The 27890-nt window shown below is 32.4% G+C and overlaps 3 protein-coding genes across 3 annotated transcripts; all 3 read left to right on the plus strand.

The window, feature by feature from the left end:
• The first annotated feature begins 3761 nt into the window (after window positions 1–3761).
• LOC135833609 (zinc finger protein 761-like) lies at window positions 3762–11146 on the plus strand. Its single transcript, XM_065347384.1, has 5 exons — window positions 3762–3786; window positions 3894–4097; window positions 4452–4667; window positions 5438–5581; window positions 10947–11146. Exons 1-5 carry the CDS (start codon window positions 3762–3764, stop codon window positions 11144–11146), a joined length of 789 nt encoding a protein of 262 aa, XP_065203456.1.
• Window positions 11147–14587: 3441 nt separating this feature from the next.
• On the plus strand, window positions 14588–19471 carry LOC135837522 (beta-1,3-galactosyltransferase 1-like). The gene is made up of 5 exons (XM_065352832.1): window positions 14588–15809; window positions 15916–16175; window positions 16278–16555; window positions 18595–18743; window positions 18896–19471. Exons 1-5 carry the CDS (start codon window positions 15626–15628, stop codon window positions 19084–19086), a joined length of 1062 nt encoding a protein of 353 aa, XP_065208904.1. The 5' UTR covers window positions 14588–15625; the 3' UTR covers window positions 19087–19471.
• A 2438-nt stretch (window positions 19472–21909) lies between these two features.
• On the plus strand, window positions 21910–27252 carry LOC135833611 (zinc finger protein OZF-like). The gene is made up of 6 exons (XM_065347385.1): window positions 21910–21919; window positions 22012–22272; window positions 22573–22770; window positions 22871–22990; window positions 26587–26790; window positions 27029–27252. The coding sequence occupies exons 1-6, from the start codon at window positions 21910–21912 to the stop codon at window positions 27250–27252; spliced, it is 1017 nt and encodes a 338-aa protein (XP_065203457.1).
• The last annotated feature ends 638 nt before the right edge of the window (window positions 27253–27890 follow it).

Here is a 27890-nt window from a genome sequence, read left to right on the forward strand (position 1 = left end):
GTCAATTTTTGGAAAAATAGTCAAGAAGTGTCAATTTTTGGTGTAGTTGTCAAAAAGTGTCATTTTTGATAAAATTATCAAAGAATGGCTAATTTTGGTCAAAATTGTTAAACCTTCCTTTTCTTGCTAAAATTTCCCAAAAAATCTGGTTGTGATGTTTTTTCATCAAAATTTTCAGGAAATAGTTTTTGCCAAAGTTGTGAGGTGCTTTTTTTTCTAAAACGTCCAAAAAGCACTGATTTTTACTTTGCTCTCCCAATAAAGTCCTTTTTTTGTTTGGAAGTCTTGCTTTTTGCAATATTGCTTGAAAGCTTTTTTTTGTGTTTAATTTTACTTTTTTCTCCAAAATTTTTTCTTTTTTTTTCAATTTTTATGACAATTTTTCGATAAGGTATTTTTGACAGTTTTTTTTTGGATGAGGAGGAGGAGGAGGTAATTTCGCAGCATCACGTGCTCCCGCATGGCCCCACAAAAAATCCCTGATCTGAAATAATCAGACCTAGTTACTTGTAAATCAAAGTTTTGATCAGATAAGATCTATTCAGGCTTCATCAGACTGATTAGGTGAGATCTATAAGTTGAGCTGATCACACCTGAATAGATCTGGCCAAGCCTGAATAGATCTAATTAAGCTCACATCAGATTAGACCTGCAGACCTGATCAGATCTGATCATTTCCCCATGACAAGTTCAAGCATATCTCATCAGATACATATAATCAAACATGTCCAATGGCCATATTTTCAATCTCATGAAACAGGTCTGATTAGATCACATCAAATTAGATCTTGATCCGATCAAATCTCTGATCTGATCCAATCAAATCTCTGATCAGATCCGATAAAATCTCTGATCTGATCTGATCTGATTTGATCCGATCCGATCAAATCTATGATATGATCCGATCACATCTATGATCTGATCTGATCACATCTATGATATGATCCGATCAAATCTATGATCTGATCCGATCATATCTCTGATCTGATCTGATCTGATCCAATCAAATTTCTTATCTGATCCGATCTGCTTAGATTGAATTGGATTGAGGAAATGACCAGATTTGACCTGATGAATCAGGTCTGATTAGATCACATTAGATTCAATCCTACCAAATTGCTGATCTGATCTGATCCTGTCAAATCAGATCTAATCCGATCCATTCCCTGATCTGATGAGACGTTATCATATCAAATTCGATGAAAGGAATGGCCAAATTTAACCTACTGAAACAGATCGGATCAGATCAGATCAGATCAGATCTAATGATTACATTTGATCAGATCAAATTTGATTGAAGTAATGGTCAGATCTGATGAAATCAAATCTGACCTGTTGAAATAGATCTGATCAAATCACATTTGATTTAATCCGATAAAATCTGTTTTCCTGGGCTGATTAACTTGGTCAGATCAAATTTGATCAAGGAAATGATCGGATCTGATCTGATCAGATCAGATTAAATCTCATCAAATCACATCTGTTCTCATCCAAACTACAGTCCGAGATTGGATTTGGTAAAAACAAATTAGATCCATGGAATGCCCGTATCTTTTGATCATTTCCTGCTGGGTAGATTGGTAAATATTATTTTACCAACTCAGATCAGGGCATTTAAAATCAGATCTGCTCTGATGTCAATTTTCTGATCAGATCCTTCAGATACCAACTCAGATCAAGGCATTTAAAATCAGATCTACTCTGATGTCAATTTTTTGATCAGATCCTATCTTTTACCTACCAAATCAGATGCCAATAATCTCTCAATAAATCAATGAAAATATAGTGTAAGATAAAGTGGGGTAATTCCAATAGCAAGCCCTGGCTTTGTTGCAAAACACATTTTGGCACAACTGATGAAGAAAGTAGGTAGTTTTAGTGCTAACCTACACCCATTAATGATCAGATGGTCCATCTGCTCCGTTTTGTCAAGTCTGTGCAGTGTTAAAAATCTGAATGCCCAAAACCTTTGCCGCAAAAAAACAAAGCTTTTTTGAAACGCGTTTGTATCGATCAATACTTCTAGAAAAATTCTGTTTAGAAGCTGAAATTTGATGGATACGTGTTGAAGTGTCAGTACCTCTTTCGATTTTGCTTTTATGATTATTTTTTTTGGTGGTACATATTGAAATTGTTGAACATGTCGATCATTTTTCATGCCATGGGGTAATTCCGATAGCCCTAGCAAAATGTCCCTGTAATGTTTTTTTCTCTGTTTTGATGTAGTATTTTGGAGGGGGAGGGGGGGGGGTCAAAATTATCAAAGAAAAACTTCAAAAGGGGGCTTTTTTCTCTAGTTAGTTTAGTTTGCGAAAATTATGCCTCAAAAATGCATGTTTGTAAAAATTTTGTAATTTTTGTTCTAATATGATTCAATTTACATGAAATAAAAACCTAAGTATACAATAAATGATATATTTCAACATAACTGGCTCGGAATGACCCCAGGAGAATCAATTTCCTTAGGTAATTCTAATAACTCGACCTTCTAAAATGTTTTTTCAATTATAAGTATGTATGAAGGCTCCGCACAAATCACTCTTTAATATAGTGAAAGTGTAGCTGAAGGACATAGGAATAAAGTTGTTTTATCATTTTTTCCCCAAAATGTACAGAAAACCCCAAAAATGAGAAATTTCTAAAATTTTGAATTTTGCCATCGGAATTACCCCACTTTACCTTACCTACAGACAGGGTGCACAAAAATATTGTGAACCCCAAAGGAAGCTTTTCATTAAAAATATAGATTGGCAACGTTAAATAGATGCATAAGATTGGTGGAATGTTATCATCTCAGTCCAACAACCAACCATGTGCTATTATTATTATTATTATTATTATTATTCACTGCGAGAGTAGCTGGCTTTATTATATACTTACTGTGGTTTTATGAGTTTCATACTCAACTATTTGAAGGTATATTTCTGCGAGTGCTTGGAATTGTCTTTAATAGGCAATTGGCTGCTTCTGCTTTTCATTTTTTTTGTTTTTCATCTTGATCAGATCCAATTTTATTTGATCAAATTGAACGATATGAGATTGTTTTCGCCTGGGTCTAGTATTTATAATTTTTTATTCAGGATATGTTTGGTTATTCTGTCAACAGCTGGTATAAAGGATACCTATAAATTTAATCTCTGTGTGATCTTATGATCTATTTCCATAATTACCTATTTCAGTTTTTCATTCGAATAATTCTTGTTCGCAGATGCAAACAAATTCATTTGTCCTAACAAAGGTTGTTGTCGAAGTTACAAATACAAAATGAACCTGAAAAGGCATTTATCTTACGAATGTGGCAAAGCGAAACAGTTCAAGTGCGATGTATGCTCAAAACACTTTGCTCATAACGACCATCTCAAAAGGCACACGGTCATGAAACACGGGATGATATTCCTTTAAATCAAAACTCAACTCATTGTTAATAATTCAAAGAAACTCGACATTCCTAAAAAAAATCCAAAGACTACGATATTTTATCAAAACTATTTTATATTGTTTGAATAATAATAATAATAATAATAATAAAAAAATGTATTTGTTTTAAAAGAATGGTAACTCTTTTCTATTCTTTGCATGGTTTAGTCTGTTAGATGCGCGATATGCGCATGAGCATGTATTAGCGCATGCGCATTGCGCACTATTCATGTTCTAGCGCATGCGCACTGCGCACTAGTTGTATTTTAGCGCATGCGTAGTTACAACTTGATTAGAGTTGCGCGCGTCTCGTCTTTTCTCGAGCGTTCATGAAGTGTATGCGCATGCGCAGTGAGCTTTTATTTGTGGGTAAGTGAATTTTTGTGTTTTTTAGTTGCCCTCTCTGACCGTCTCATTATTATTGCTCAATTTTCCCACTCCTATTTTTACTAACATAGTTTTTTTTCTTTTTGCAGGATTTTTGACCGAAGATGGCATGTTAGAGGCATCCTACAGTGGTACATTCTACTCTTGCCCTAATAATTGTGGCAAGAGGTACAAACACAGGGCCAGTTTGAGCAATCATTACAGATTCGAGTGCGGATTAGCTCCTCAATTCGTTTGCAAATACTGCGACAAGAAGTGCGCCAGAAAGTACACTTTGAAGAGTCATATGCTGAGTGTGCATAAACAATTTTCCTCGTTGTGAATTCGTTTTTTTAATGTATTAATTTCATAATTTCGTAATTTTTTTTCTTTATAGTCATGGAACGTTAAAACACGTTGAAATTTTTCTACTTTGAAATAATAAAACTTTTTTTTCTTTCTCAAATCGTCGTTGTTATTTTTATTTATGCTTGATTCGAATGTGTATTTATGTATTTGTATTTTAGTACTACTAATACCTTCTTCTTCATTTTTCATACGCTTTTTTAATCCTATCTATCTAATGTTGTAGTGAGAAATAGTCTGAGAATTATTCACCTTTTGACGTTGTTTTTGGCGTAACTAACGAAACAATTTAATATTTTTAGGCGAAGATGGCGATACTGACATGACCACTTCGTTTGCCGATCTGCTGGAAGCGAATCAAGAGAACGGATTTCTATGCCCGAATCGCTGCGGTCGTCGATATAAGTATTTGAAAAACGTATATTGGCATTATCAACACGAGTGCGGAAAGGATAGAGCGTTGCTGTGCGACATTTGCAAAAAGACATTCACTCGAGTGGCTTCGCTCAACTTGCATCGTACTTTTGTACATAAAATAGTTAAACGAACACAGCTTTGAATTAATTTCTAATTATTTTACTTAATAAAAAAAAAATACGTATACGGATAGATCCTAGATATCGATCTACACTCTTACTCTGGATATCGATGTACAGTAGACTCCCGATTATCCGCCATTCGATTATCCGCCCTTCGGCTTATCCGACCCAATTTCAACCGCCCTTCCCTCCGGGTTATCCGACCTACTGAGGGCGGATGCATAAATATTTGCATATTTTGGCTTTTTTTAGCACATATTTCAGCATATTTTGCTCTTTTTACTCGTTTCAATGCATATTTTTCTCATTTCTGCTCATTTTTTCAAATTTTTTCTAAAAAATCATGTTTTTTTCGTTTTTTAGCTGGAATTTTTTTTTAAATTTCACCAGAACGAAACGAATTTCCCTGAAAACGTTATTTCGGATTATCCGCCATTTTCGTTATCCGCCAGACCTTCAGCCCCAATTAGGGCGGATAATCGGGAGTCTACTGTAATTTTTATAAACTAATATATATTTTTTTTCGGCCTTCACACTCTTTACCATTGTTTTTTTTTTCGTTTATTCGCTCGCTTGAATGGTGATGAAGTTGCTATGTAAATATATAAGCTACACTATACCTACTTATAATATTTTAGAAATACAATGTTTAATTTTTACTACACATATTAACCAATTCAACTACGTTGACTATCGAGTAAATAACTCTGAACTACTAATAATTTCACGTGTATATTTTGTCATTGCAGCGTTTTATTCTGATCATAATGTTCCTCTTGTAAATGCATATTCGAATTGGTCGAAAAAACGTACGAAAATGCGGCCAACATCGCCCGGAGGTACTAGTTACCTTTGTCCAAATCATTGTGGTCGTAAATACAAATATTATCGCGGTATGTGCACCCATTATAAGTACGAGTGTACTGTTACAAAGCAGTTCGGATGTCAATTTTGTACGAAATCGTTTTCAAGAAAAAGCACCCTCAAATCGCATTTGGTGGTTGTGCATAAAATGTTAATTTAAATCTACATACATACGACGTACGAGTATTTTTATTGTTTTTTTTTTTTTTTTTTTTTTTTTCGTTTTACTTTGTGATCATACTGTGATAGTAATCTGTAGTTCGACTCGTTTTTAAATACATATTGATTTCGATAATTTTATTACGTCTAAGAGAACATGATATTGTTGTATAGATAACTTCGTACACGTTCGATATTATGGTTTAATACTTTTTTTTTTTTTTTTTTTCTAATTTCAAGTTACATACTTTTGAATTTTTTTTTCTTAAGCGAGCACTTGAGCTGTAGAAGTTTTATTGCCGAGAGTATTTTTTTATGTTATAAGTTTGACAATAGATCAAAATTTGGATACCTAAGGTTTTTTTTTAATAAAGAAACTTAATTTTTACCTTCGAAATACTTAGAATATGTGCCATTATTCACTTATGTGGATATCTGATTTATTTTAATTACAAGAGTAAATCTATAAAAAATATTTTTCAATATTTTTCTTACTTACCAATTTTTTTTTATTTTAATTTTTTTTGGGTATTTGTAAATTGATTTATACGTCATTTGAATATTTTTAATTTTAAATTTTGAGTATTCAAAAGTTATTAAAATTACAAAACCAAATTTGATTTTGATTCCGATGTTTTTTTTTTTTTTTTTTTTTAATTGAAAATTATCTGTAAAATTTTTTTTTTTACCGACTCATTTGCTTATAACTGTGCCTTACGAAGCCGTTCTCAATTCATGTGATTCCTAATCTTGATCATTCTAATCTACGCTTTATTCAGTTGTTGTACGTATGCTTTTTTGGATTATGTTTGGGAAGGGGATGTTAATTTGTTTATTTACTAAAAATTATTTTTGATTACATTTTTTTTTTGTGCAAAACTCTGATTTAAATCACAAAAATTGAACATTTAAAATAATACTAATGAAATTACTTTCGTTGAATTTGTATTGGGGTAATTGAAGAGAATTTTGTACTCAACTTTGATTAATGATTAGGTATGTACTTGAGTGGAACGAATTAGAGTATTTAATAATTTTAGAATAATTAATAGTTAATTTATTCGAATAAATAATTTATTTTATATTATTAACTTTACCTGTAGAATTCAGATAGGTAAGAAAATTGTACCGTCGTTTGTTTGCAAAATTCATTTGCAGATGAGTAATTTTTTGTTCTTAATTTATTTAGGTAATCCTACCAACAAATTATTTATCTGGATTTTTTTTTCTTTTAATTTATTTCTTTATTTTTATTTAATTTTTTTTGTCTGAAAATTTGTTTTTTTTTCGACGGTCTTCCTGTCTTTATATGTTATTTTTTCGAACTCATTTAACAACTGTGTAGATCTTTTTAATACGTACTTTACGATTTGTAACCGGAGTAATTCTAAAAAAAAATTATTCAAAGAATAAAATTTTTGAAATGCTTGTTTCTTTTTTTTTTTTTTTTATTTGCTTATTGTGAAGTATTTTGGGGTTGGGAGTATTTGATGCTTGTCGTTCATTCGGTTTGAAATTTAAGGTGTAATAAAGTTGAAGTTTTTTTCTTTTTTCTTCAAGTATGAGAGAATTTTTTATAAAAGCCGAGACTTATGAGAAGTATGTTTTTTGAGAACGGAATTTTTTGAGTTTGCATTTCTTCGAATTGAACGAAACCAAGCTAGATTAAAAGAGCGTATTCTGAAACCCCTGTAATAAAAATTTCGAGTACTGAAGTTGATTTTTGGATTTTTGACAAATTTTTGAAAATTTAAAAAATTTAAAAAACTTTTTTTAAGGAAGATTTTTAAACTGTTTCATGAATTATAAAATGTTTCAAATAACGTGAATCAATATGAATGATTCCTTCAATTCAACTGTCACACATCCACAAGTATAAGTTTTGGAGCATTCTGGAGCCTCCAGTGATTTTTTCATTTTCTCCAGAAATTTCAAACCGTGATTTTAATAATTTTACATTTCATGACTTGGGACTTGTAACCTGTTCTAATTGATAAAATGAAGTCTAACTTGGGGGATGGGATTCTTTTGGGAGCTAGAGTTGACCTCTGGAGTGGGGAGGGTCTAAGTTGAAAATTACAGAAAGGTCATTTTTTTTGGAGGGGCATAACATGACCCCAAATGGATGAAAAGGGTCCAAAATCATACCATCGGACAGTACCCAATCTGTGAACAACATATCCAAATTTCAGCTTCCTAGGTCATCCCCACCCCATTTAAAGCGGAATTAAGGTGAAAATCCCCTTATTTTGCCCCTATTTTCGGTTTTTTCCATCTTAAAAGGAGTGGGGATGACCTGGGAAGCTGAAGTATGATATGTTGATCACAGATGGGGTACTGTCCGATGGTATGATTTTGGACCCTTTTCATCCATTTGGGGTCATGTTATGCCCCTCCAAAAAAATGACCTTTCTGTAATTTTCAACTTTGACCCTCCCCACTCCAGAGGTCAACTCTAGCTCCCAAAAGAATCCCATTTCCCAGGTTTGACTTCATTTTATCAATTAGAACAGGTTACACGTCCCAAGTCAAAAAATGTAAAATTATTAAAATCACATCACTTTGAGGGGTCGTAGCGCCACCCCCCTTGAGGCTAGGAAGTTTGTCGATAGCTCATTTGATAGGTATTGGAGAGGAGATGAAATGATTACTTAGCTCATTATACTCAAAATTCAATATTTCAGGAGTTCTTGACGAAAAACTGATTTTGGGGGGCTTTGATCCACTGTGGGGGGGGGGGTAGCTCGTGGGGTAATGGCGGGGACTTTTAGTATGTTGTTCATGTTGTTCAGCATACCACCCTAGACAATATTCACCAAAAAAACCTTTGATCGCAATAATGTTTGGGTTCACCTATTTTATTCTGCTATTTGACTGGGCTAATGTGAATTTTTGTCCAAAATTGTAAATTCCAGAAAAAGTGAAAAAAATCAAGTTTTCGAAGAAGCTGCATAAAAAGCTGGGTTTTTCGATAAGATATCGTCTGGCGTGTCTATATACGATCACCTTGCTCGAAAATGATCTCAATTTGATGTTTTTGGAGCCTCCAGCGAGTTTTCAAATTTATTCAGAAGTATTTTAAATCGCTGTGGAAATGACAAATACGAATTTTGGCACTTATAACTTTGGTTGGTGCTTATTGGGTACTCTTTCGACCTTTTTCGTTATCTACGTTCTTTGAAAATTCGTTTTGGAGTTAACTAATTGGTCAACAATTTACGTCTTTTGCACTCACTTTCCTAGAATTTTGTGGTTACCTCCTAAAATAATCCAGAGGATGCCCTTTAAGCATCCACCGAAGTTATAGATGCTAAAAGTTCATTTTTAGACATTCTAGAGCAATTTGAAATTTCTGGAGAAAATTTTAAAAATTGCTGGAGGCTCCAGAATGGCCCAAAAAAATTTTGATGTGTGGGAGTTGAACTGATGGAATTATTCAAATTGGTTCAGTTTTCTCAGAAAAATTTTTTATTGCAGGAAAAATCTTGATTTATGTCAAAATCTCCAGAAAGCCTCGTTTCATGTTGAAAATTTCTAAAAATTGTGCGTTATCCAAAAAAATTCAAATATTCTCATTTTTTTCTCCTAAAATTTACCTAAAGTTTCACTCTTTTGCCAAAAAGTTGAAAAAAGTCTCTTTTCTCCTGAAAGTAGCAAAAAATCTCCCTTTCTTAAAAATTGCTAAAAGTTGTCGTTTTTAAAAAAAAAAAAATTCCAAAAAATCTCAATCCGAAAGTCATCTTACTTTTTCAAAAAAAATCGTTTTTTTGCCAGTGATTTCCAAAAATGCCTGTTTTTTTGTTGAAATTGTCAAAATGTTGCTGTTTGCCTAAAATTGGCAAAAATTGTCACTTCTTGGCAAAATTACGATTTTATTTTTTTTGAAAAAAATTACGTAGGGTACGACCCATGGAAATTCTATTTATGCTTATTAGGTCCCTAATCACTGAAAATCAGGGAGAGATGTCGAACGTTGCCTTGTAAAAAATAATACAGCAATTCAAACTGTGTACTCGAGTGCAAATTGGATTGCAAACTTCAATACACTGAAGGGGTGAAATTTTTGGCTCTTTCATGGTGATTTTTGTAAATCTGATTTGTGTTATATTGCAGAATTCTGAAAAGGGCATAAATAGTTTCTTTTCAATTTCAGACCATCTTTAAAATTGCAACAGGTATGATTGATTGAAATTTTCAAAGCACTTAAGCGCCTTCAATTCTAAATGCTGTATTGATGGTCTTTGAACATTACCTTTTTTGTAGAGCGTTCATCAGAGTTCTACAAATTAAATTATAGGTATTCATTTTCTGCCTAACCTAAAAATTGAAGGCTTCAGAGAATTTCAAACGTTCAAAATTACTTTAAATTTGGCATTTTTCAATTTCCTGTCCTAAAGCTTTTTATCAATATGTACCTAGTACCTTATCTGACATTTTCGTGGCCATATCCATTAGTTTTTCTTTCCTCTATTCGTAGTAATTGTGTTGTTTATGTGTCTTTTCTCAGTATTCGATTTTGTGGATGTAACATCATTTATTTTTTATATTGTTCTTCTTTTTGTAGACCAGGTTATTGGTTTATTTGTTTGTCCGAATGATTGCGGTTGTCAGTACAAGTATAAATGGGGACTTCAAGAACATTTAAAATACAAATGTGGTCAAGAAAAGCGATTTAAATGTACCGAATGTTCCAAAGCGTTTCATCACAATAGATCTTTAAGAGCTCATATTATTAATGTGCATAAAAAAATCCCGAAAATGTGATGATTTCAGCCTTAGGCTGTGTCGTGTTTTCAAACATGTTCCTTTTATTGTTTTTTTTTTCAATGTTAGATTTTTGTTAGGTACCTAAAATAGGTATTTTTTGAATTTGTTTAGAAAAATCATTAGGTAGGTATTTTGTGATGATTTTACTCGTGCTTTCAGGTTTTTTTTCAATTCTTTTTTTATTGTATTTTCCAACGTTTATGTCATTTTTGTTTCGTATTTACCTATTACTTTTGTATTTTTGTATTTTTTTTTTTTTTTTTGAATAGATAATTATGTTTCTGAGTGGATTTTTGTTTTTGGATTTTAAAGGTTAACCTTGCCTATTAAAAATACTACTCACCATGGCATAGTACGAGTACTATCCTAAAATATGTACATATGTACCTCAAAAGCTTCTCATCATACGAGTAACAATTGAAGATTTCCCGCATGATTGACATTTTTTTGTTGTTGTTCTTTTTACAGAGCAGCATTCCAAAGTGTTTGTTTGCCCGAATGGTTGCGGTCGTCAGTACAAATATAAAGGTGGGCTTACAGAACATTTGAATTACGAATGCGGACGTGAAAAGGAATTCAAATGTACCCAATGTTCCAAAGCGTTTCATCAAAAGAGATATTTAGAAAGACACCTTGGTCTTAAGCATTCAATAATTGTGAAGTTGTGATAATTGTACGTTTACTTCGAGTTTTTAAATCTCATAATTCTTTCATTGGAATTTTTAACGTTAGATTTTTAATATTTTTTTCCCATTCAAGTATTTAGAAAAACCATTACCTATGTTTGTAATGATTTTAATCTTATTTTCATTTATTTTTCATTTTATTATTTTTTTTTGTTGGTATTACCTACCGTAACCTTAAGGCTATTCTCTACCCCAGTGAAAACGTTCGAAATATGAAGCCGATTTGTTCGTTATTTTCATCGTTCATTCATAAGATTGCATGTAATCGAGTGAACGAATTTAGTCGTACTTATGTCCCGCGACCCGCTCCCATCTAAACTTCAGACGGGGATTTCTCCGTGAATTTTCAAAATTCTTTCAATTTTTTTTTCACCAATGCTAATAATTTATCATTGAAAGCGAGGGTATGTAGTCATATTTTCCAATTTAGCTTTTCCAACGGAGATCTGAGCATCAATAATACCTCCATTCAATTCCCAATGACGGCCACAAAATGACATAAATCAAAAATATCTCGACATACCCTCGCTTTTGAATGTTTTCTGAGTAAAATAAACCAAACCCCACGAAAATTCGTCCAGTAGTTTTCGCACAATCCCCGGCCAAAGTTCGTAGTTTTCATCAAAAATCGCTACTGATAACAGGGGTAGAGAATAGCCTTAAGCTTTTTTCATTGGATTTCTTGTTGTGTAGGTAATGTAATTTTGTTTAGGTGTTGTTGTTTTACGTTTGTATTTTTTTTTTCTGAAAAAATACCTACATAGTTTTGATCTTTGCTTTATTTTGATAAATTTTTTTTTTGTTTTTTAGAATATTTTACATATCTTTTCTAGAGGCTTTTAGATTTGGTTTATCAGATTGAGATGTTATGTGGTAGGGTCATAAATTTTTGAATTTCGGAAGACAGGCTAATTTTGCAAATTTTTTTTCAAATTCTTAAAAAAATTGACTAAGTATAGGCAGTTAGTGCCTTCAATTTCAAACCCTCTCAGAATAATTATGAGTATCGAGAATGGATTGCGAAAAAAAAAAATATTTTGACCAAAGTCAATGGAGACCTTCATTTTGAGAAGTTTGAAAGTCCCTTAGAAACAATTTTGGCTCTGGAGGTGCTCCTGAAGGGCTGCCAAAATCCAAGACCATTTTTTGGTAAGCGTTTGAAAATTTTCAAATCGCTTATTTTTGGGTGAATTCGTATTTTGAAAATCTTTTTTTCTCCTATTTCACATTAATTTTTCCAAAATATCAATTGATATCGTTTTTGAAACTCAGGAAAATGAATATACATATGTATTTTGGAACGCAGTGGTGCCAATTTCAAAAAATTTGAAAAAATGTCTTAAGATTCGAGTTATTTTTCTCGTTTTTTTTTTTTTTTTTTTTTTTTTTTTTTTTGAAAAAGCATCGAACGATCAAAACGTGGAAGAAATCATGATTTCACCCCTTCAGCTTCTAGAGTTGGCAACCCTATTTACACTCGTCTAATTTGTTTTGCTGTATTCCAGGGGTTCTCCAACCTCTTGCTGGGATTTTGAAATTACCTCTTAGAAGTTGGTTCTTTTGGTCCAAAACCCCCATGACCTTATTTTCAGATCGCTGCATCATCTCTTAACCTCCCCAAAAGAGGTGAAATTGCATCTTCTGTTGAAAATTTTCATCTTTCGTAGTTTTAAATCAAAATAAAAAATTCTCAAAGTCTTGTTTTTCGCCAAAAACCTTTCAAAAGGTCTGTTATTTTACCAAAAATTGCCATTAAGTCTCCTTTTTGGTCTAAGAATTCCTAAAAATTGTCGCTTTTTTGAAAATAATATTACGAAAAGTTTCACTTAATGCAACACTTGCTCAAAAATCCTCACTTTTTGCTAAAATTGCTGAATTGTCTCGCTTTTTTGGTAAAAATTTCTGACGAACTCTGATTTTTTTCCAAAAATATTGAAAATACTTGTCTATTGGAAGGTTCGTTTTTCGCTAATTTCTAAAAATTGCTGCTTAAACCTTTTGCATGGTTAAAAGTTTACTTAAATATTCAGGTTTGAATGAGTACTTTTTCTGCAAAAAAATGTGAAAACTTGAAAAGAGTCTCACTCTTCGTCACAGTTGCCTAAAAGTTTTGTTTCTGATCAAAAAAGGTCTAAAAACAGTTGTTTTTTTTTTTACAAAAATTTGCGATAAGTTTCTCTTTTTATATAAAAATTGCTCGAAGGTCTCGTTTTTTTTCAAGAATTTCCAAAAAGTCCTCCTTTTGTTGAAATTGCCAAATTCTGGTTTTCTGCCAAAAATCGCGAAAAATCTCGTTTTTTGTCAAAATTTACCCCCCCCCTCTCCCCCTCCAAAAAAACTCGCTGCCACGGCAATTTCTAAAAATTTCCGCTTTCTTGGCAAATAATTCCAAAAAGTCTCATTTTTTTTCAAAAAGAAAAAACTTGCTGAAAGTCTATTTAATAAACCTTTCAAAGTCTTGATTTTTTCGAAAAATTGACAAAAAATTTCGCTTTTGCCTTTCGTAAAAAATGCCAAAAATTCCCGTTTTCCACCTAAAATTCCATAAAATTGTCACTGTTTGCAAAAAATTCCAATAAAGTTTCACTTTTATTCCAGAAATCGCTAAAAAGTTTCTATTTTTGTCGAAAATTGCCAAAGATTTTCACTTTTTTGCTGAAATTTTTTTAAGAAGTACAAAAAGTGGGGGAAACCTTTGCCTTTTGCTAAAATTACAAGTGGCCTGTTCTTTTCACCAAAAATAGCGAAAATGCTCGCTTTTATTGTAATCAAAAAGTTTAAGTTTTTGTCAATTTCTAAAAATTGTTGATTTTTTGCCAAAAAAAAACCAAAAAGTCACATTTTTTTCTAAAAAAAATGATCAAAAAAAAATGCATTCTCGTTCTTTTTTCATTTCCAAAAAATCGTGCTCTTTTACTAAAATGGTCATTATTAAAGTAACCAAAAAGTTTTGTTTTTGACAATTTTTAAAAATTGTTGCTTTTTGCCAGAAAAAAAAACAAAAAGTCTCACTTTTTTCTTTAAAAAATGATCAAAAATGCGTTCTCGTTCTTTTTTCAATTTCAAAATATCCTGCTCTTTTACTAAATTGGCTATTATTAAAATAATCAAAAAGCTCAGTTTTTTGTCAATTTCTAAAAATTATTGCTTTCTTGAAAAAAAAAAAAAAAAAAAACTAGAAAATCTCACTTGTTCCAAAAAAATGATCAAAAGTGCGTTCTCGTTTTTTTTCAATGCTCTTTTACTAAATTGGCTATTATTAAAATAATCAAAAAGCTTATTTTTTTGTCAATTTCTAAAAAATGTTGCTTTCTTGTAAAAAAAAAAAAAACTAAAAAATCTCACTTTTTCCAAAAAAATGCGTTCTCGTTTTTTTTCAACTTCCAAAAAAATCTGTTCTTTTACTAAAATGGCCCAAGTCTAGTTTTGTGCAAAAAATTGACGAATGGTCTCGATTTTCGCCAAAACTTGCCAAGTTCTCACTTTATTAAATGACAAAAATGGTCTCGTTTTTTTGAAAAAATTGTGAAAATGGATCACTTCTTTGCGAATATTTAATTGCTAAAAAGTCCTGGTTTTGATGAAATTGTCAAAGTCACGATCGAATTTCATTATTAGATTTTAATCGAATGCTTTTTTTCGTAATTTTTATTTTGCAATAACGTTACTTACGTACCTAGTTGAAATGTTTTGGGTTTTTCAATGTCTTGCTCGCGTTTTGCATTTTTTTGGTTCACTTTTTGGCCACTTTTTCTCCCTTTTTTGATCAGTAAAGTTGATTTTTTGGAGAAAAATTGAGCACGAGACCTGAAAGTGTTATTGAAAAAATATTTTCTGTCAAGAAGGTTAGTTGAAAAATTTTCATTTGAAATATTGTAATTTTTTTTTTTTTTTTTGAAGGTTACAAGTGATGTGGTGATGAAAATTTAGTCATGGGGCTTTTAGAACTCGAGGACCAACTTCCGAAAAGTTAATTTCAAAATCTGAATAGGTTGGCAGGGGCGATTCACCCTTCTCATCCCACTATGCTCTTTCTAGTCTTGTACTCGTATTCCATGCAATGTAGGTAGGTACCTATATTTTGTTCGGTATCTTCACTTTTCCAAGTACAGTATACACATTTGCATCTGGTTCTTTCTACGAAATGAATGCTCGGTACGAAATTTACGTAGGTCTAGGTACGTGTATGTCACGTACCTGTAATTATGGATCTCGCAAAATGAGAAACAGTACAGAGCTACGTAACATAGATAACAGCTGCGGCAACATACATTCAGTATGTTTATAAAGTTCCGATGTGCCGAACGTTTTGTGTAGATAGATTTGGCTGAACCTATTACACGTTTAATTGCAATTCAATGGAAATGAATCATCTAATGAATTTTTGCTGCTAAACGTTAAAATCGTCGATATTTTCGGCTCCTTTGTTCCTATTCTGTCGTTTAGTATCGATCCTCGTTCATGTTATGTTTTTACATACGAGGTGATAAACATTCCGATATGTGTGCCTTCCATAAAAGGAGTAGATCTCAGTATTTTTTTGTGGCCTTATTATGGCTAGTAGGACTGCTCACTTTTTTACAATGGAGGTGTCTGATCTCGCATAACCATCGCAGCTTCTCTAGTCGTCTGGGATTCGTAGATAGTGAGTAAAAAATGGTGTATTTTATGTATACTTATAGTCAACTATGTAGTATGGTTTCAGTTTATATATTGTAGTACTCGTACGTTTGAATTTTCGATGTATGTAGCCAACATCAAGGGTTGGGAACCGGGTAATATCGAACCAACTGCGTATTTCATCCATCCGACCAAACAAACGGCCATTTTGACGGGTAAATTCACATGTCGAAAGAATCCTGTGGCCAAAGCGACCATCGTAGTGCATTCGGAAGCGCAAAATCACGAACAAAGATTAGCTATTCGTAATACTTGGGCTATGGACACGTTAACCAATCACAATATTAGCGTAGTTTTCTTCCTGGGATTATCTGAAGAAGAACATGTGAACGTGAGTGGTGATCTTTTTACCTGATTCAAACTCTTCAACTGCGAAAGGGTTTACTTTGAATGTACCTACGTTTTTTAAAAAAATTTTTTACTCATGTTTCAGGATCGAGTTCGTACCGAGAATCAAGAATTCAACGATGTCATCGTCGAGAACTTCTTGGATACTCCTCAAAATGCTACTCTCAAATCGGTCATGATGTTGAAATGGGTCACCGAAACTTGCGACGTGATGAACTGGATCATGAAAGTTAACGACGATGTATTTGTGAATGTTCCCAATTTCGCTAAATTACTCAACGATACGTCTTTTCCAAAACGTGGAGCTTTGTATGGAGCATTAAGATCTAAGGAACCGGTTCAACGAGATACTTATCACGAAAGGTGACTTGGAAGTAGAAATGATTTATTTTTATTTAATCCTTTGAGACCCAAGAAGAATCTGACGGATGAAAATTGAAAAATTTCATATGGGAAGGAGTATACCTACCTATAACTTCGTTGAGAAGATTTTTTTTCAATGAGGTATACTCAAAATTTCATTTTGGAATTTGAGGAAATACTTTGAATGGGCATTTTTTCAATCTCGATTTCAAAAATAAATTTTTGATGTAGAATATAAAAATTTTCCAGAAAAAAAGTTGCATTTTCAATGTCCTTGAAAAATTTACCAAAAAAATCGTATTTTTCTCATTTGACTTTGGGATGACCTTGAAACTCAATTTACAGAATAATTAATTTTTTTTCAAATAAAAACCCCCACCACGGCACCGTCAATTTCTTTATTTTTCACCAAACATTTTTTTGATTTGAAAATTATGTCACTTTCACATTTGTCAATTGTCGCAGCTTACGCAGGAAATCATTTTTTAGCTTTTCTCAAAATTTCGGATTTTGGCTGAAAAATGTTTGTCGTAGTGAGTCATTTTTGTTAAGAGAACATACCTTACATTTGAATCGTCGACACTGCTGAGGATTACATTTTCATCAAAAACACCTTGCACAGAGCCGTTGTTTACGAATGAAGGTATTTCGTTGCTCAGGTGGTAGATCCAAAAACTTATTCTACTTTTGAGTATAATGATCTGTTGACATTTTACAATATTGACAATATGGCTTTGTTGGTTGTGGTAGTGTTGTGCCATCCGTAACTGTTGCAACAAAGCATCTTCCAAACTGGCCACAGCATTTGGTGATGATTGATGGTTAGATGTCGAAGCTAGTTCAGATGCATCAGCTTGTTGATTCATGGAATTTAGAAATTCACCGAATGTATGAAACTTTTTCGAATTGGAGCTTTCTTTTTCCCAGTCTTTTCGTAGTTGATACAGAATTTTTTCAATGAAGATTGAAATTAAAATTTGACTAACAGGATCAAAGTTGGGTTCATTCTGGTTTTCTTCGATGATCGATGAAAGCGCAGAGTGGTGTTGTTGATAATTCACAATTAAAGTTTTCAACGTAACTTTTTTGTGATCCATTGGCGAGTGTACATTGAGAGATTTTAAATATGTTGACAACTGCTTTTTTCAGATCATTGTAATGCGATAAGATGATGTTCCACGCCTTCTCATAATTTAATTTGGAGATGGTTAAATTTTTAATTAAACCAAGAGCTTCTTCTTTTAATAGAGTTGACAAATAACTGTGTTTTCTTTCATGCAGAATCTTAGTATTATTGTGGATGTTCTTCAAGTAAACATTTTGAAAATTTAGCCAATCTGTATCTTTGCCATTGAATTCTGGTATACATATTGAGCTTTTTGGTAATTTTAAATCTTTAAGATGGTCGTGTTTTTTCTGAATTTGCAAATTTCTTATATTTTGATATTCTGCATTGAAGTTTGATTGAATATCTTCAACGTTATTGTCTGCTCCAGAGCGTGCTAATAAATTTCTGGCGCCCTCATCAAATTTGATTTTTAAATCTTGTAGGTATGTCGCACAGTTCCGCATCAATGATTTCTGGGATTGGTATAACTGAACCAATGTCAAGCTTTTGAAGATCGCTGAGCAAGATGTTCAATACGTTTCTATTATTTATATTTGTCGAAGTCTAAGTCAAGGAACTACTTGTACCATCATCGTCGGTTAAAATGTCATTGTCGAGAAAAACATCGTCATTGTCGTCATTGTTGTTGGGAGAATTGCTGTGTATTTCAGCAGATTCAGACATTACTACTGATTTAATCCGGTTCGTAGAGGACCATGAAAATATTGATAACTTTGTGGACTGTATGATAAGCTTTATTCTATAAGAATACAAGTAACTTTTCATTTTTGAGATATTTCACCAATATGTAGACAGACATGTGAAAAAATCTCCCCCTCCTTCGCAGGTCCGAAAGGATTAAATTTACAATCACTTGTACCTATTTCACTTTCAATTAATTTTTTTTTTTTTTGGTGTATGATTTCTGTAGGTTCATGCCAAAATACATGTACCCTTATCAAGTATATCCAGATTATCTCGGTGGAGCTGGGTACCTGATGTCTGTCGATGTTGCAAAAGGACTCTACGAAAAAGCTCTGAAAACTTCTTATATTCATTTAGAAGATGTTTTTGTGACAGGTGAAATTACCTACTCATTTCTCAAAAAAAAAGAGTTAATTTACTTACTCATCGGAGTTTTACTTTTCTTGCTTCTGATTTCATTTTGTTTCTGTATGATTGTTATTTGTTATGTTAGCTAATTTGAGAAGTTTTCATTTTTTTGTTTGCAGGGCTTTGTGCTGAGTCCGCCAATATCAAGAGATCGTACGATTTTCGATTTTATTATCTTGAAGGTTCCAGTCCGAATCATAAATTTGACTGCACCGTACTCTACCAGAAAAGTTTGATCGTTCACAGTCGTCATTTGAGTCCGCTTCTCATGTTCGAGAATTTTGACCAATATAAAAAATGTTTTACTTGAGAGTGATGGTTTTATTGAAACTCAATTTTTCGCAAATTGGTGTCTTTTTGTGTAAATTTTTTTGCTCGTCAGTTTTTAGGTGTTCATTTTAGGAGCCAGGAGGAGGGAAGGGGACGATTTTTGTGTGGGAAGGGATCACTCGCAAGATTCGTTCTGAAGCTCCGAAAGTCAATTTTTATCATTTTTACGCATGTTTGATATTTTTGTTTTCATTTTTCCATTTTTTGTTTTTTTTTTATTTTTTTTTACTGAATTATGAGAACATCCAGCTCAACCGGAAATATTTCAACAAAATTCATTTAAATTTAGTATTTTTAGACTTGTGGGTGGGAATGACCCCACTCCAAAATTTACCTGTGTCCAAATTTGATGAGAAAAGGGAAAGAGGAGGGAAGGAGGGAGGGAGGGAGGGGAAAGGGGAATGAAAAAAGTAAAAAAAGTTTACATAGAAATCAGTCGATAGGATCAATTGAAAAGTTGTTTAACTGTGTATCCAAAAATCAGCGTTCTAAAGCAATTTGGAAGGGAAAAGTTTTTTTTGAAAATGTTTTTTGGTCACGAAAAAGCTTGTGCCTCGCTCTCGTCTCTTTTAATTTGACCCGAGAAGCCGAAATTTGTCATTGAAATTCAGAAAGGGGGTTTGATGTGACTTTTGGGGGTTTTGATTTCTGAACCCCCCCCCCCCCCCTTCGTGTATTTTTTTTTTAGAATTTTTGAATCGCTGTATCCTTTCAAAATTGACTTAGGAAATTGAAATTTGACTTACGTACATTCAGAAAGTATCCCAGATATGTTTTTTATAATTGACCTTTCTCCCCCCCCTCACACCATTCGTATAACAAAAAATTGATTTTCGCGCCCTTTTTTCAGGGTTTTGAAGCCTCTCCAATTGGACCAAGGAATCTGAAATTTAAAATATACGTTCAGAAAGTATCCTGAAGGTATCTTTCGAGGCTTTCAACTTGTCTACCTTTTCCAGGTGCAGAAAAAAGGGATTTTCGCGTCTTTTTTTGAAGGGGTTTTGATTTTTTGGTCATTGCTTGAGCCTTCTGAAATTCTCTTTTTGGAGGTTTCACTTTTTTTTGGGTTAGGGTTCGATTTCTTGAGTCAAAGTTCAATATGAATATTTTCATTTTGCAGCTTTTATATAACTTTATTGTTTTTTGAAAAAATGCAACGTGTTAGATATTTTTATACTCGATTTAATTTTTTTTCTGAAAGAGAAGTCTAATCGGTGTTGTTTGGACTTAGTTTTCTACAAATATTTTCATTTATTGTATTTTTGATGGTCCGAACCCTCCTCCTCCTTCCCCCTCGTCTCCCAATTCATTCTAATTTTTTTGGATATGAAAAATACTAACTGCAAATTGGGTACTTTTTTATTTTAATATTTTTTTTGATTAATACTTTGTTCCTTCCCCTTCCAAAATTGATAAAGATCAAAGAAAATGGAATAAATCGAGGCCAGTATAAAAGTTTTTCGATAAATTGCAATTTTTTTCCAAGTCGTAATCCTTTTAAATTGTAATTCTCTTTTCAAGAAAAAAATCCATCTCGACCTCCTCCCCCTCCATCATTATCAACTCCTTTGCACGTAGTTCCCAAAATTGGAAAACATTAAAAAAATGAAAAATACTTATTGGAAATACGAGTATTGTTGGAGGAGGCCAAGGGAGGTTTTTTCCTTTGAAATGGGGCCATTTGGGAGGATTTAGAAAAGAAATGAAAAAATTGTCGAGAAATTTTTATGAACTGTCGATTAACCCAATTTTTGAGTTTTTCAGTTTTGTGGGGGGGGGGGGGGCTCATCCATGCAAAGGGGCAAAATTGCTTGGGAACTGTAAAAATTTTTTTCTCGAAAAAATCGAAGACTATCTATCTAGAAGAATTCTGTCGTTTGAATAAATTGGACTTTGAAATTTTTGATGATTTTTTTCGAGGGGGGAGAGGGTTTTTGGCTTGTGCAACATTTTTTTAGACTTGTGGAAAAAATGAAAAAAATAAGGAATAAATTTTTCATAAAATCCAACAACGACTCCATTTGTGGGATCCATCAAGTATTTTTGCTGAAAAACTAGAAGGTTCAGAGATCCCAGAAATTTTTGAAGTTTCCGGAAAGGTTACTCTGTATCAACTTGACTCAGAAATTTCATTTTGGGCCTCGTATCTTTTGGTTTTGCTCAAATATCAATTTAGTGCTAATTGGTGCCATTTTCAAAATCAATCCTCTCAAAAAAGAATGAGTTTCTCCCCCCCCCCCCCCTCACACCCCATATTTGGGTCAAAATTTTTAAAAAAAGAATTGTAGCATTTGATGTATTGATTTCCATGTTTTCAACCTCTTAGATCTCTGGCTCCCCCTCTCCCCGTTTCTATGTAAATTTCAATTAGACTTAATGATCCCAGTATAAGGGTCTATTGAGACATAATAGGTACATGATACGATTTCGAAGACCCTAAACTGAAATGATGGTGTTGATTTTTTTATTGTACTCGTATCTTCTCAGTTTCTCCTCCCCTTCTGTGGATTGAAATTAGGGAGACATCCATTTGAACATGATTATTATGAATTAGCAGATATTTTCTTGAAGACATGTAAGATAAAAACGACCTCACACAGATCTCCATAGGGCCCCCAGTACCCCAATTTTTCAAAATTTTTGTATTAAATTTTCATATTAATGTTAATGTTTTAATTTTGTTATTGACTCGTGTTATCAAATAAATACGTTTATTTTGTTGTTGTTTTTCTCACACATTATTCGTCCAATCGAACAATTTCAATTTCAATTTTGCACATCAACGCTTGTTGAATAACAAAAAATGGTGCTGGGTACTCGAAAAAAGCCAGCCAATAGCTAGACACGTGTTGGAAAATCACAATTTTCAAATCCTAACCACCGAATATTGTTTATATATTTGTAGATTACGTTGAACATCCTCCTCGAGTGATGAATCGTGCAAAACGTCCGAATCGGACCCGCAATGGTTCTCGAACAAAGAATACGTCTTCTAGAAACCGAGCACAAGGCAGAAATTCCAACTCGAACAAGACATTCTCATGTCCGAATAATTGTGGACGAACTTATCATTGTCTATCTAGCTTTAGAAGTCATGTAAGATACGAATGCGGTAAAGAGCCCTCTTTCACTTGCCAATATTGTCAAAAGAAATTTTACCAACCTGGTAATCATAAAAGACATATTTTGTTGTCTTGTAAAGAAAAACCGGAAGAGTTTTCGAATCGTGTAACCGATTATTGATTTTCTCTCCTATGTAGTTATAAGTATTATTTATTTGTAAAATAAAATTTATATATTTTTTTTCAATTATTGGTATTCTCGTTGGAATTTATTACCTAAGTTTTGAGTGTGGCATGAAAACGTCTATAATTTTAACTCGGGGGCTTGTACAATTTCGAGCTGTATGATTTTTCGAGGGATTTTTGTTGTAATGTGTACGATTTTTCGAATTTTTTGTTCGCAGACTACAACAACTGGTCTTTGGAATCGTCTCATCATCATCGAGACGACGACGAGAAAAACACGAGTCTATTCCACTGTCCGAATAATTGCGGTCGCGTTTACAAATACAAATCTGGGATGTTATCGCATCTGAAAATGCAATGCGGCCAAGAACCACAATTCAGTTGCCGGTTCTGCCATAAAAGATTCTTTTACCGAAGCAATCTTAAAAAACACGAGATTATTTCGTGCAAACAAAATAAACGCAAGGAAATGCCCGATTTTTGAATCGAAATGACCGATTTTTTTATCCATTTCAGATTGGCTTTGTGAGAAGAAAAATACTCGTACGTCCGAATCGGCATTCGTCTGCCCTAAGCAGTGTGGTAGGAAATACGCTCATAAACGAAGTTTAGATTTTCATATTAAATACGAGTGCGGTATCGAGCCTCAGTTTGAATGCGATGTGTGTTATAAAAAGTTCACTAAACGTAGTTCGTTGAAGAATCATTATTTTTATATTCATCGTGTTGTAATTTGAGTTTATGTTTGTTTTTTTTTGCTCTGTTTTTTTATTTTGAATAAATATATTTACGAGTTTTCGTGGTATTTTGTGGTTTGTTTTAACATCATATGGGTAGACTTGTTCTTGGAATGTTGTTTGGGGTTACCTATCAAGTCCCGACTCTGAAAACTTAGAAATTTCAGAAAATTTCGTAATTTTCAATGGGACTATAAAAATTGTTTCAGATTTTTATTGTTCTCAATTATTAAATTTAATCATAATGGCTAAAAAATGAAGTTTTTTGGTTCCAAATTTTGAAAATTCTTACGAGGTGAACATTGGGAATAATTTTATCCTCTCAAAAAATCATTTGGAAAGGAGATAAGGTGACTAAAAAATTTTTAAAACAGTGAATATTTTTTTGATTGAAGAATTTTGATAGCTGAAGAATTCAAATGGATATTTTACTTATGTTTGCGGTATATGAAGTTTATATTTGAGCTGTGAGAGGGGCTGAGAATGTGAGGAATATGCCCCAAAACTTTGGGAAAATGTATCGCGAAATTTTTGGCAACCTATAGAAATGGCTCAAAAACTGGTGAGAAATTCAAATATTTTTACAAAGATGATTTTTGAGGGTTTTTGGTAGAATTTTGAGCTCAAAATTGGGTCATGATTTTTGAGATTTGCAAAAAAAAAAAAGGGTCTTGCAACCTATGAAAATGGGTTGAGATTTCGTGAAAACTTCAAATACAGCAAGAAAAATGTTTCTTGAAGATTTTTGAAGAATTTTGAGCCCATAATTGGGTCATGATTTTTGGAATTTTTGATAGTGTCACTTGCGACCTATGAAAATGGGTTAAAAGTTCTCGAGAACTTCAAATGCAGCAACGAAAATATTTCTTGAGGATTTTTGAAGAATATTGAGCTCAAATTTTGGGTCATGATTTTTTGAATTTTTGAAAAAGTGTCTTGCGACCTATAAAAATGGGTTGAAATTTCGCAAAAAATTCAAATTCAAAACCGAAAATATTTCTTGAGGATTTCTGAAGAATTTTGGGCTCAAAATTGCGTCATGATTTTTTGAATTTTTGAAAAAGTGACTTGCGACATATAAAAATGGGTTAAAATTTCGTGAAAACTTCAAATTCAAAAACGAAAATATTTTTTGAGGATTTTTGAAGAATTTTGAGCCCAAAAATTTGGGTCATGATTTTTAGGATTTTCGAAAAAGTGACTTGTGACCTATGAAAATGGGTTAAAATTTCGCAAAAACTTCAAATTCAAAACCGAAAATATTTCTTGAGGATTTCTGAAGAATTTTGGGCTCAAAATTGGGTCATGATTTTTTGAATTTTTGAAAAAGTGTCTTGCGACCTATAATAATGGGTTAAAATTTCCTGAAAACTTCAAATTCAAAAACGAAAATATTTTTTGAGGATTTTTGAAGAATTTTGAGCCCAAAATTGGGTCATGATTTTTAAGATTTTCGAAAAAGTGACTTGCGACCTATGAAAATGGGTTAAAATTTCGCGAAAAATTCAAAATACAGCAACAAAAATATTTCTTGAGGATTTTTGAAGAATTTTGAGCCCAAAATTTGGTCCTGATTTTTGGAATTTTTGAAAAAGTATCTGGTGACCTATGAAAATGGGTTAAAATTTCGTGAAAACTTCAAATACAGCAACAAAAATAATTTTTGAGGATTTTTGAAGAATTTTGAGCCCAAAATTGAGTGACGAAAGTTGGGATTTTTGGAAAAGTATGTAGTGACCTATAAAAAAGGGTTAAAATGTCGTGAAAACTTCAATTACAAAAACGAAAATATTTCTTGAGGATTTTTGAAGAATTTTGAGCTCAAAATTGGGTCATGATTTTTGGAACTTTTGGAAAAGTATCTAGTGACCTATGAAAATGGGTTAAAATTTCATAAAACTTCAAATTCAAAAACGAAAATATTTTTTGAGGATTTTTGAAGAATTGTGAGCCCAAAATTGAGTGATGATTGTTGGGATTTTTGAAAAGTAACTTGGGACTTATGAAAATGGGTTAAAATTTTGTGAAAACTTCAAATACAAAAACAACATTTTTATGGGTTTTGAAGGATTTTGAGCCCAAAATCGGGTCATGATTTTTGGAATTTTTGGAAAAGTGTCTTGCGACCTATAAAAATGGGCTGAAATTTCTCGAGGAGTTCAAATACAGCAATGAAAATATTTCTCGATGATTTTTGAAGAATTTTCAGCCCAAAATTAGGTCATGATTTTTAAGATTTTTGAAAAAGTGTCATGGGACCAATCAAAATGGGCTGAAATTTTGTCAAAACTCGTGTATATCTACAAAAATGTTTTCTGAGCAATTTTGGAGAATTTCGAGCCTAAAATTGATTTGTTTGGGGGTTTCCACACTTTTTGAAAAAGTATCGTACGATCTATTTTTATAAAAGTGGTTAAAAATTCGTGAGCAATTTGAAGAAATAAAGGCTAAAATTTTTCAAACGAAATTTTCAGATTTAGAGTTCAAAATTGGCTTATGATTTTTGACATCTCTGAAAAATTCCATTTGATAATTTTGAAAAAGTGTCACGAAAATATTCTTTATAATTTTGAAAAATTTTGAGGCTAAAATCGGTGCAGGATTTTTTGTAATTTTTGAAAAAATATCACATTGCGGCCTATCAAAAGTTTAAAACGAGTATAAAATTCGCGAAAAATTCAAACATGGCAAAGAAAATTTTTTTTGAGTCATGTCTTAGAATTTCAAGCTTAGAATTAAACTCTAATATTTTTGAACAATTTTTACCAGTTGGATCTTGATTCTCGCGATGTTGAAAAAAATGTCACGTAACCTATCAAATTGGGTTAGAATTTTACAAGAAATTGAAGAATTTCAATAGAAAACATTTTTTGAGCATTTTTGAAAATTTTTCAGCCCAAGTTGGACAATTTTTTCAAAAATTCCGAAAATCTTGAACTAGTTTTGGGCTCGAAATTCCTCAAAATTGTTCAAAAAACATGTTCAATGAAATACATATTGAAATTTTCCACAAAATTTCAAGCCATTAAGATTAGCCTACTTGGTACTTAGTACATTGCACTTTTTCAAAAAATACCAAAAATCATAGCTCAATTTTAGGCTCAAAATTTTTCAAAAATTCTCAAAATATGCTTTTATAGAACTTGTTTAATTTCTGCCAAAAATTCAACTCATTTTGATAGGTTGCCACTTGAATGACACTTTTTCAAGAATTCTTCAAAAAATGATCCAATTTTTTGGCTCAAAGTTCTTCAGAATTGGTCAAAAAAACATTTTTGACGAAATATTCGGATTTCTTGAAAAATAACCCATTTTGATGAGTTCGACACTTTTTTAAAATCCGGGCAAAAATTTGCATGTTTTTAGAAAAATTCGTCGCTCTGAAAAATTCTCTTTATTGTAAAATGTAAAATTTATTGCACAAAAAACACGTTTTTTTTTTTCATCGTGAAAATTCAACAGTTCATTAACCCGATAATATTTATTTGTCCTCAGGTTCAAATCAACAAGTACGAGTATTCGATTCGAATTTTGGTAATCGTAAACTCGTAACCAAAAGTAGAACTGCCGATGCTCGAATTCTACCTACTCCGTTTCATTGTCCAAATAACTGTGGCCGATCTTACGCTCACAAAGCAAGCTTGAGCTTTCATCTACGTTGCGAATGTGGCGTAGAACCTCAATTCGAATGCGATATTTGTAATAGGAAATTCACAAAACACAGCACATTAAAGTCTCATCGTGGATTAGTGCATAAAATTTTAACTTAATGTTTACTTTTCTTGAAAATTTTTTCATCGCGTCGATGTAGTAGATTTTTTTTGTAGTTGTAGCAGCGTGTACTCGCATGAAAAATTATCACTATGTTGTAGTATGAAATACAATGTATGTGTATTGGGTACCTGTATCTGTATTATGATGTGATATGTATTTATAGGTTTCGGTAGAAGGAGAAGTCTTACTAGTTTTCAAACGAACGCGTTCTCGTGTCCTAATAATTGTGGTAAAACGTACAAGCATAAAGGAAGTGTTACATTTCACGTCAAATACGAGTGTGGTAAAGAGCCTCAGTTCGTTTGCATGATTTGCGAACGAAAGTTCACTCAACCTGGATCGTTAAAAAGTCACTTGGGAGTTGTTCATAAAGTTATATCTAAATGATTACAAGCTAAAGAGTGCTATCGATGTATTTTTTTTTTTTTTGGTTGTTTTTTTCTCCTGTTTAATTATACTTGACTCCTACTTATTGTGTTTTTAAATACGTACTTAAACATTTTTTTATTTGCAATGTGGCAGAAAATTTTTGTTTTTTTGATTTTGTCCAAATATTATACTAATAATTATTCATTTTGTTCATTTTTTTATGAAAATAAATTTTTTTGTTCTTTTTATTTATTTTTTATTTTCTATAAAAATATTAAAAATTGTGTCATGAGATATGAGATAGGGGGAGGGGACGGCGATGTGAAAAGGTTCAAAGAGGCATTAAATTATTCAACATTTCGATCAAAATTTTGGGGCTCCGAAACTGCCCCATGGGTTTGATTTGCGAATCCCAAAACAACGTAACTAAATAAGTTCATAGTTGTAAATTTCGAAAAAAAGTGCAATTTTTTTCAAATTTTTAGATTATACCTATCTCTGAAATTTGGCAAGCTTTTGAAAATTGGGCTTCCAAAAAAAAGTTAGATTTTGATCTTCTGAAATTGCTCTAGATTTCCTTCAAAACATGGCAACTAGGTTTTCTCCAAGTTTCATCAGTTCCAAGCGATTCAACTCCAAAGGTGGGCATCTCAACG

The sequence above is a fragment of the Planococcus citri genome, chromosome 2, assembly GCF_950023065.1.
Source record: "Planococcus citri chromosome 2, ihPlaCitr1.1, whole genome shotgun sequence".
In the NCBI taxonomy this organism is placed as follows: Eukaryota; Metazoa; Arthropoda; class Insecta; order Hemiptera; family Pseudococcidae; genus Planococcus; species Planococcus citri.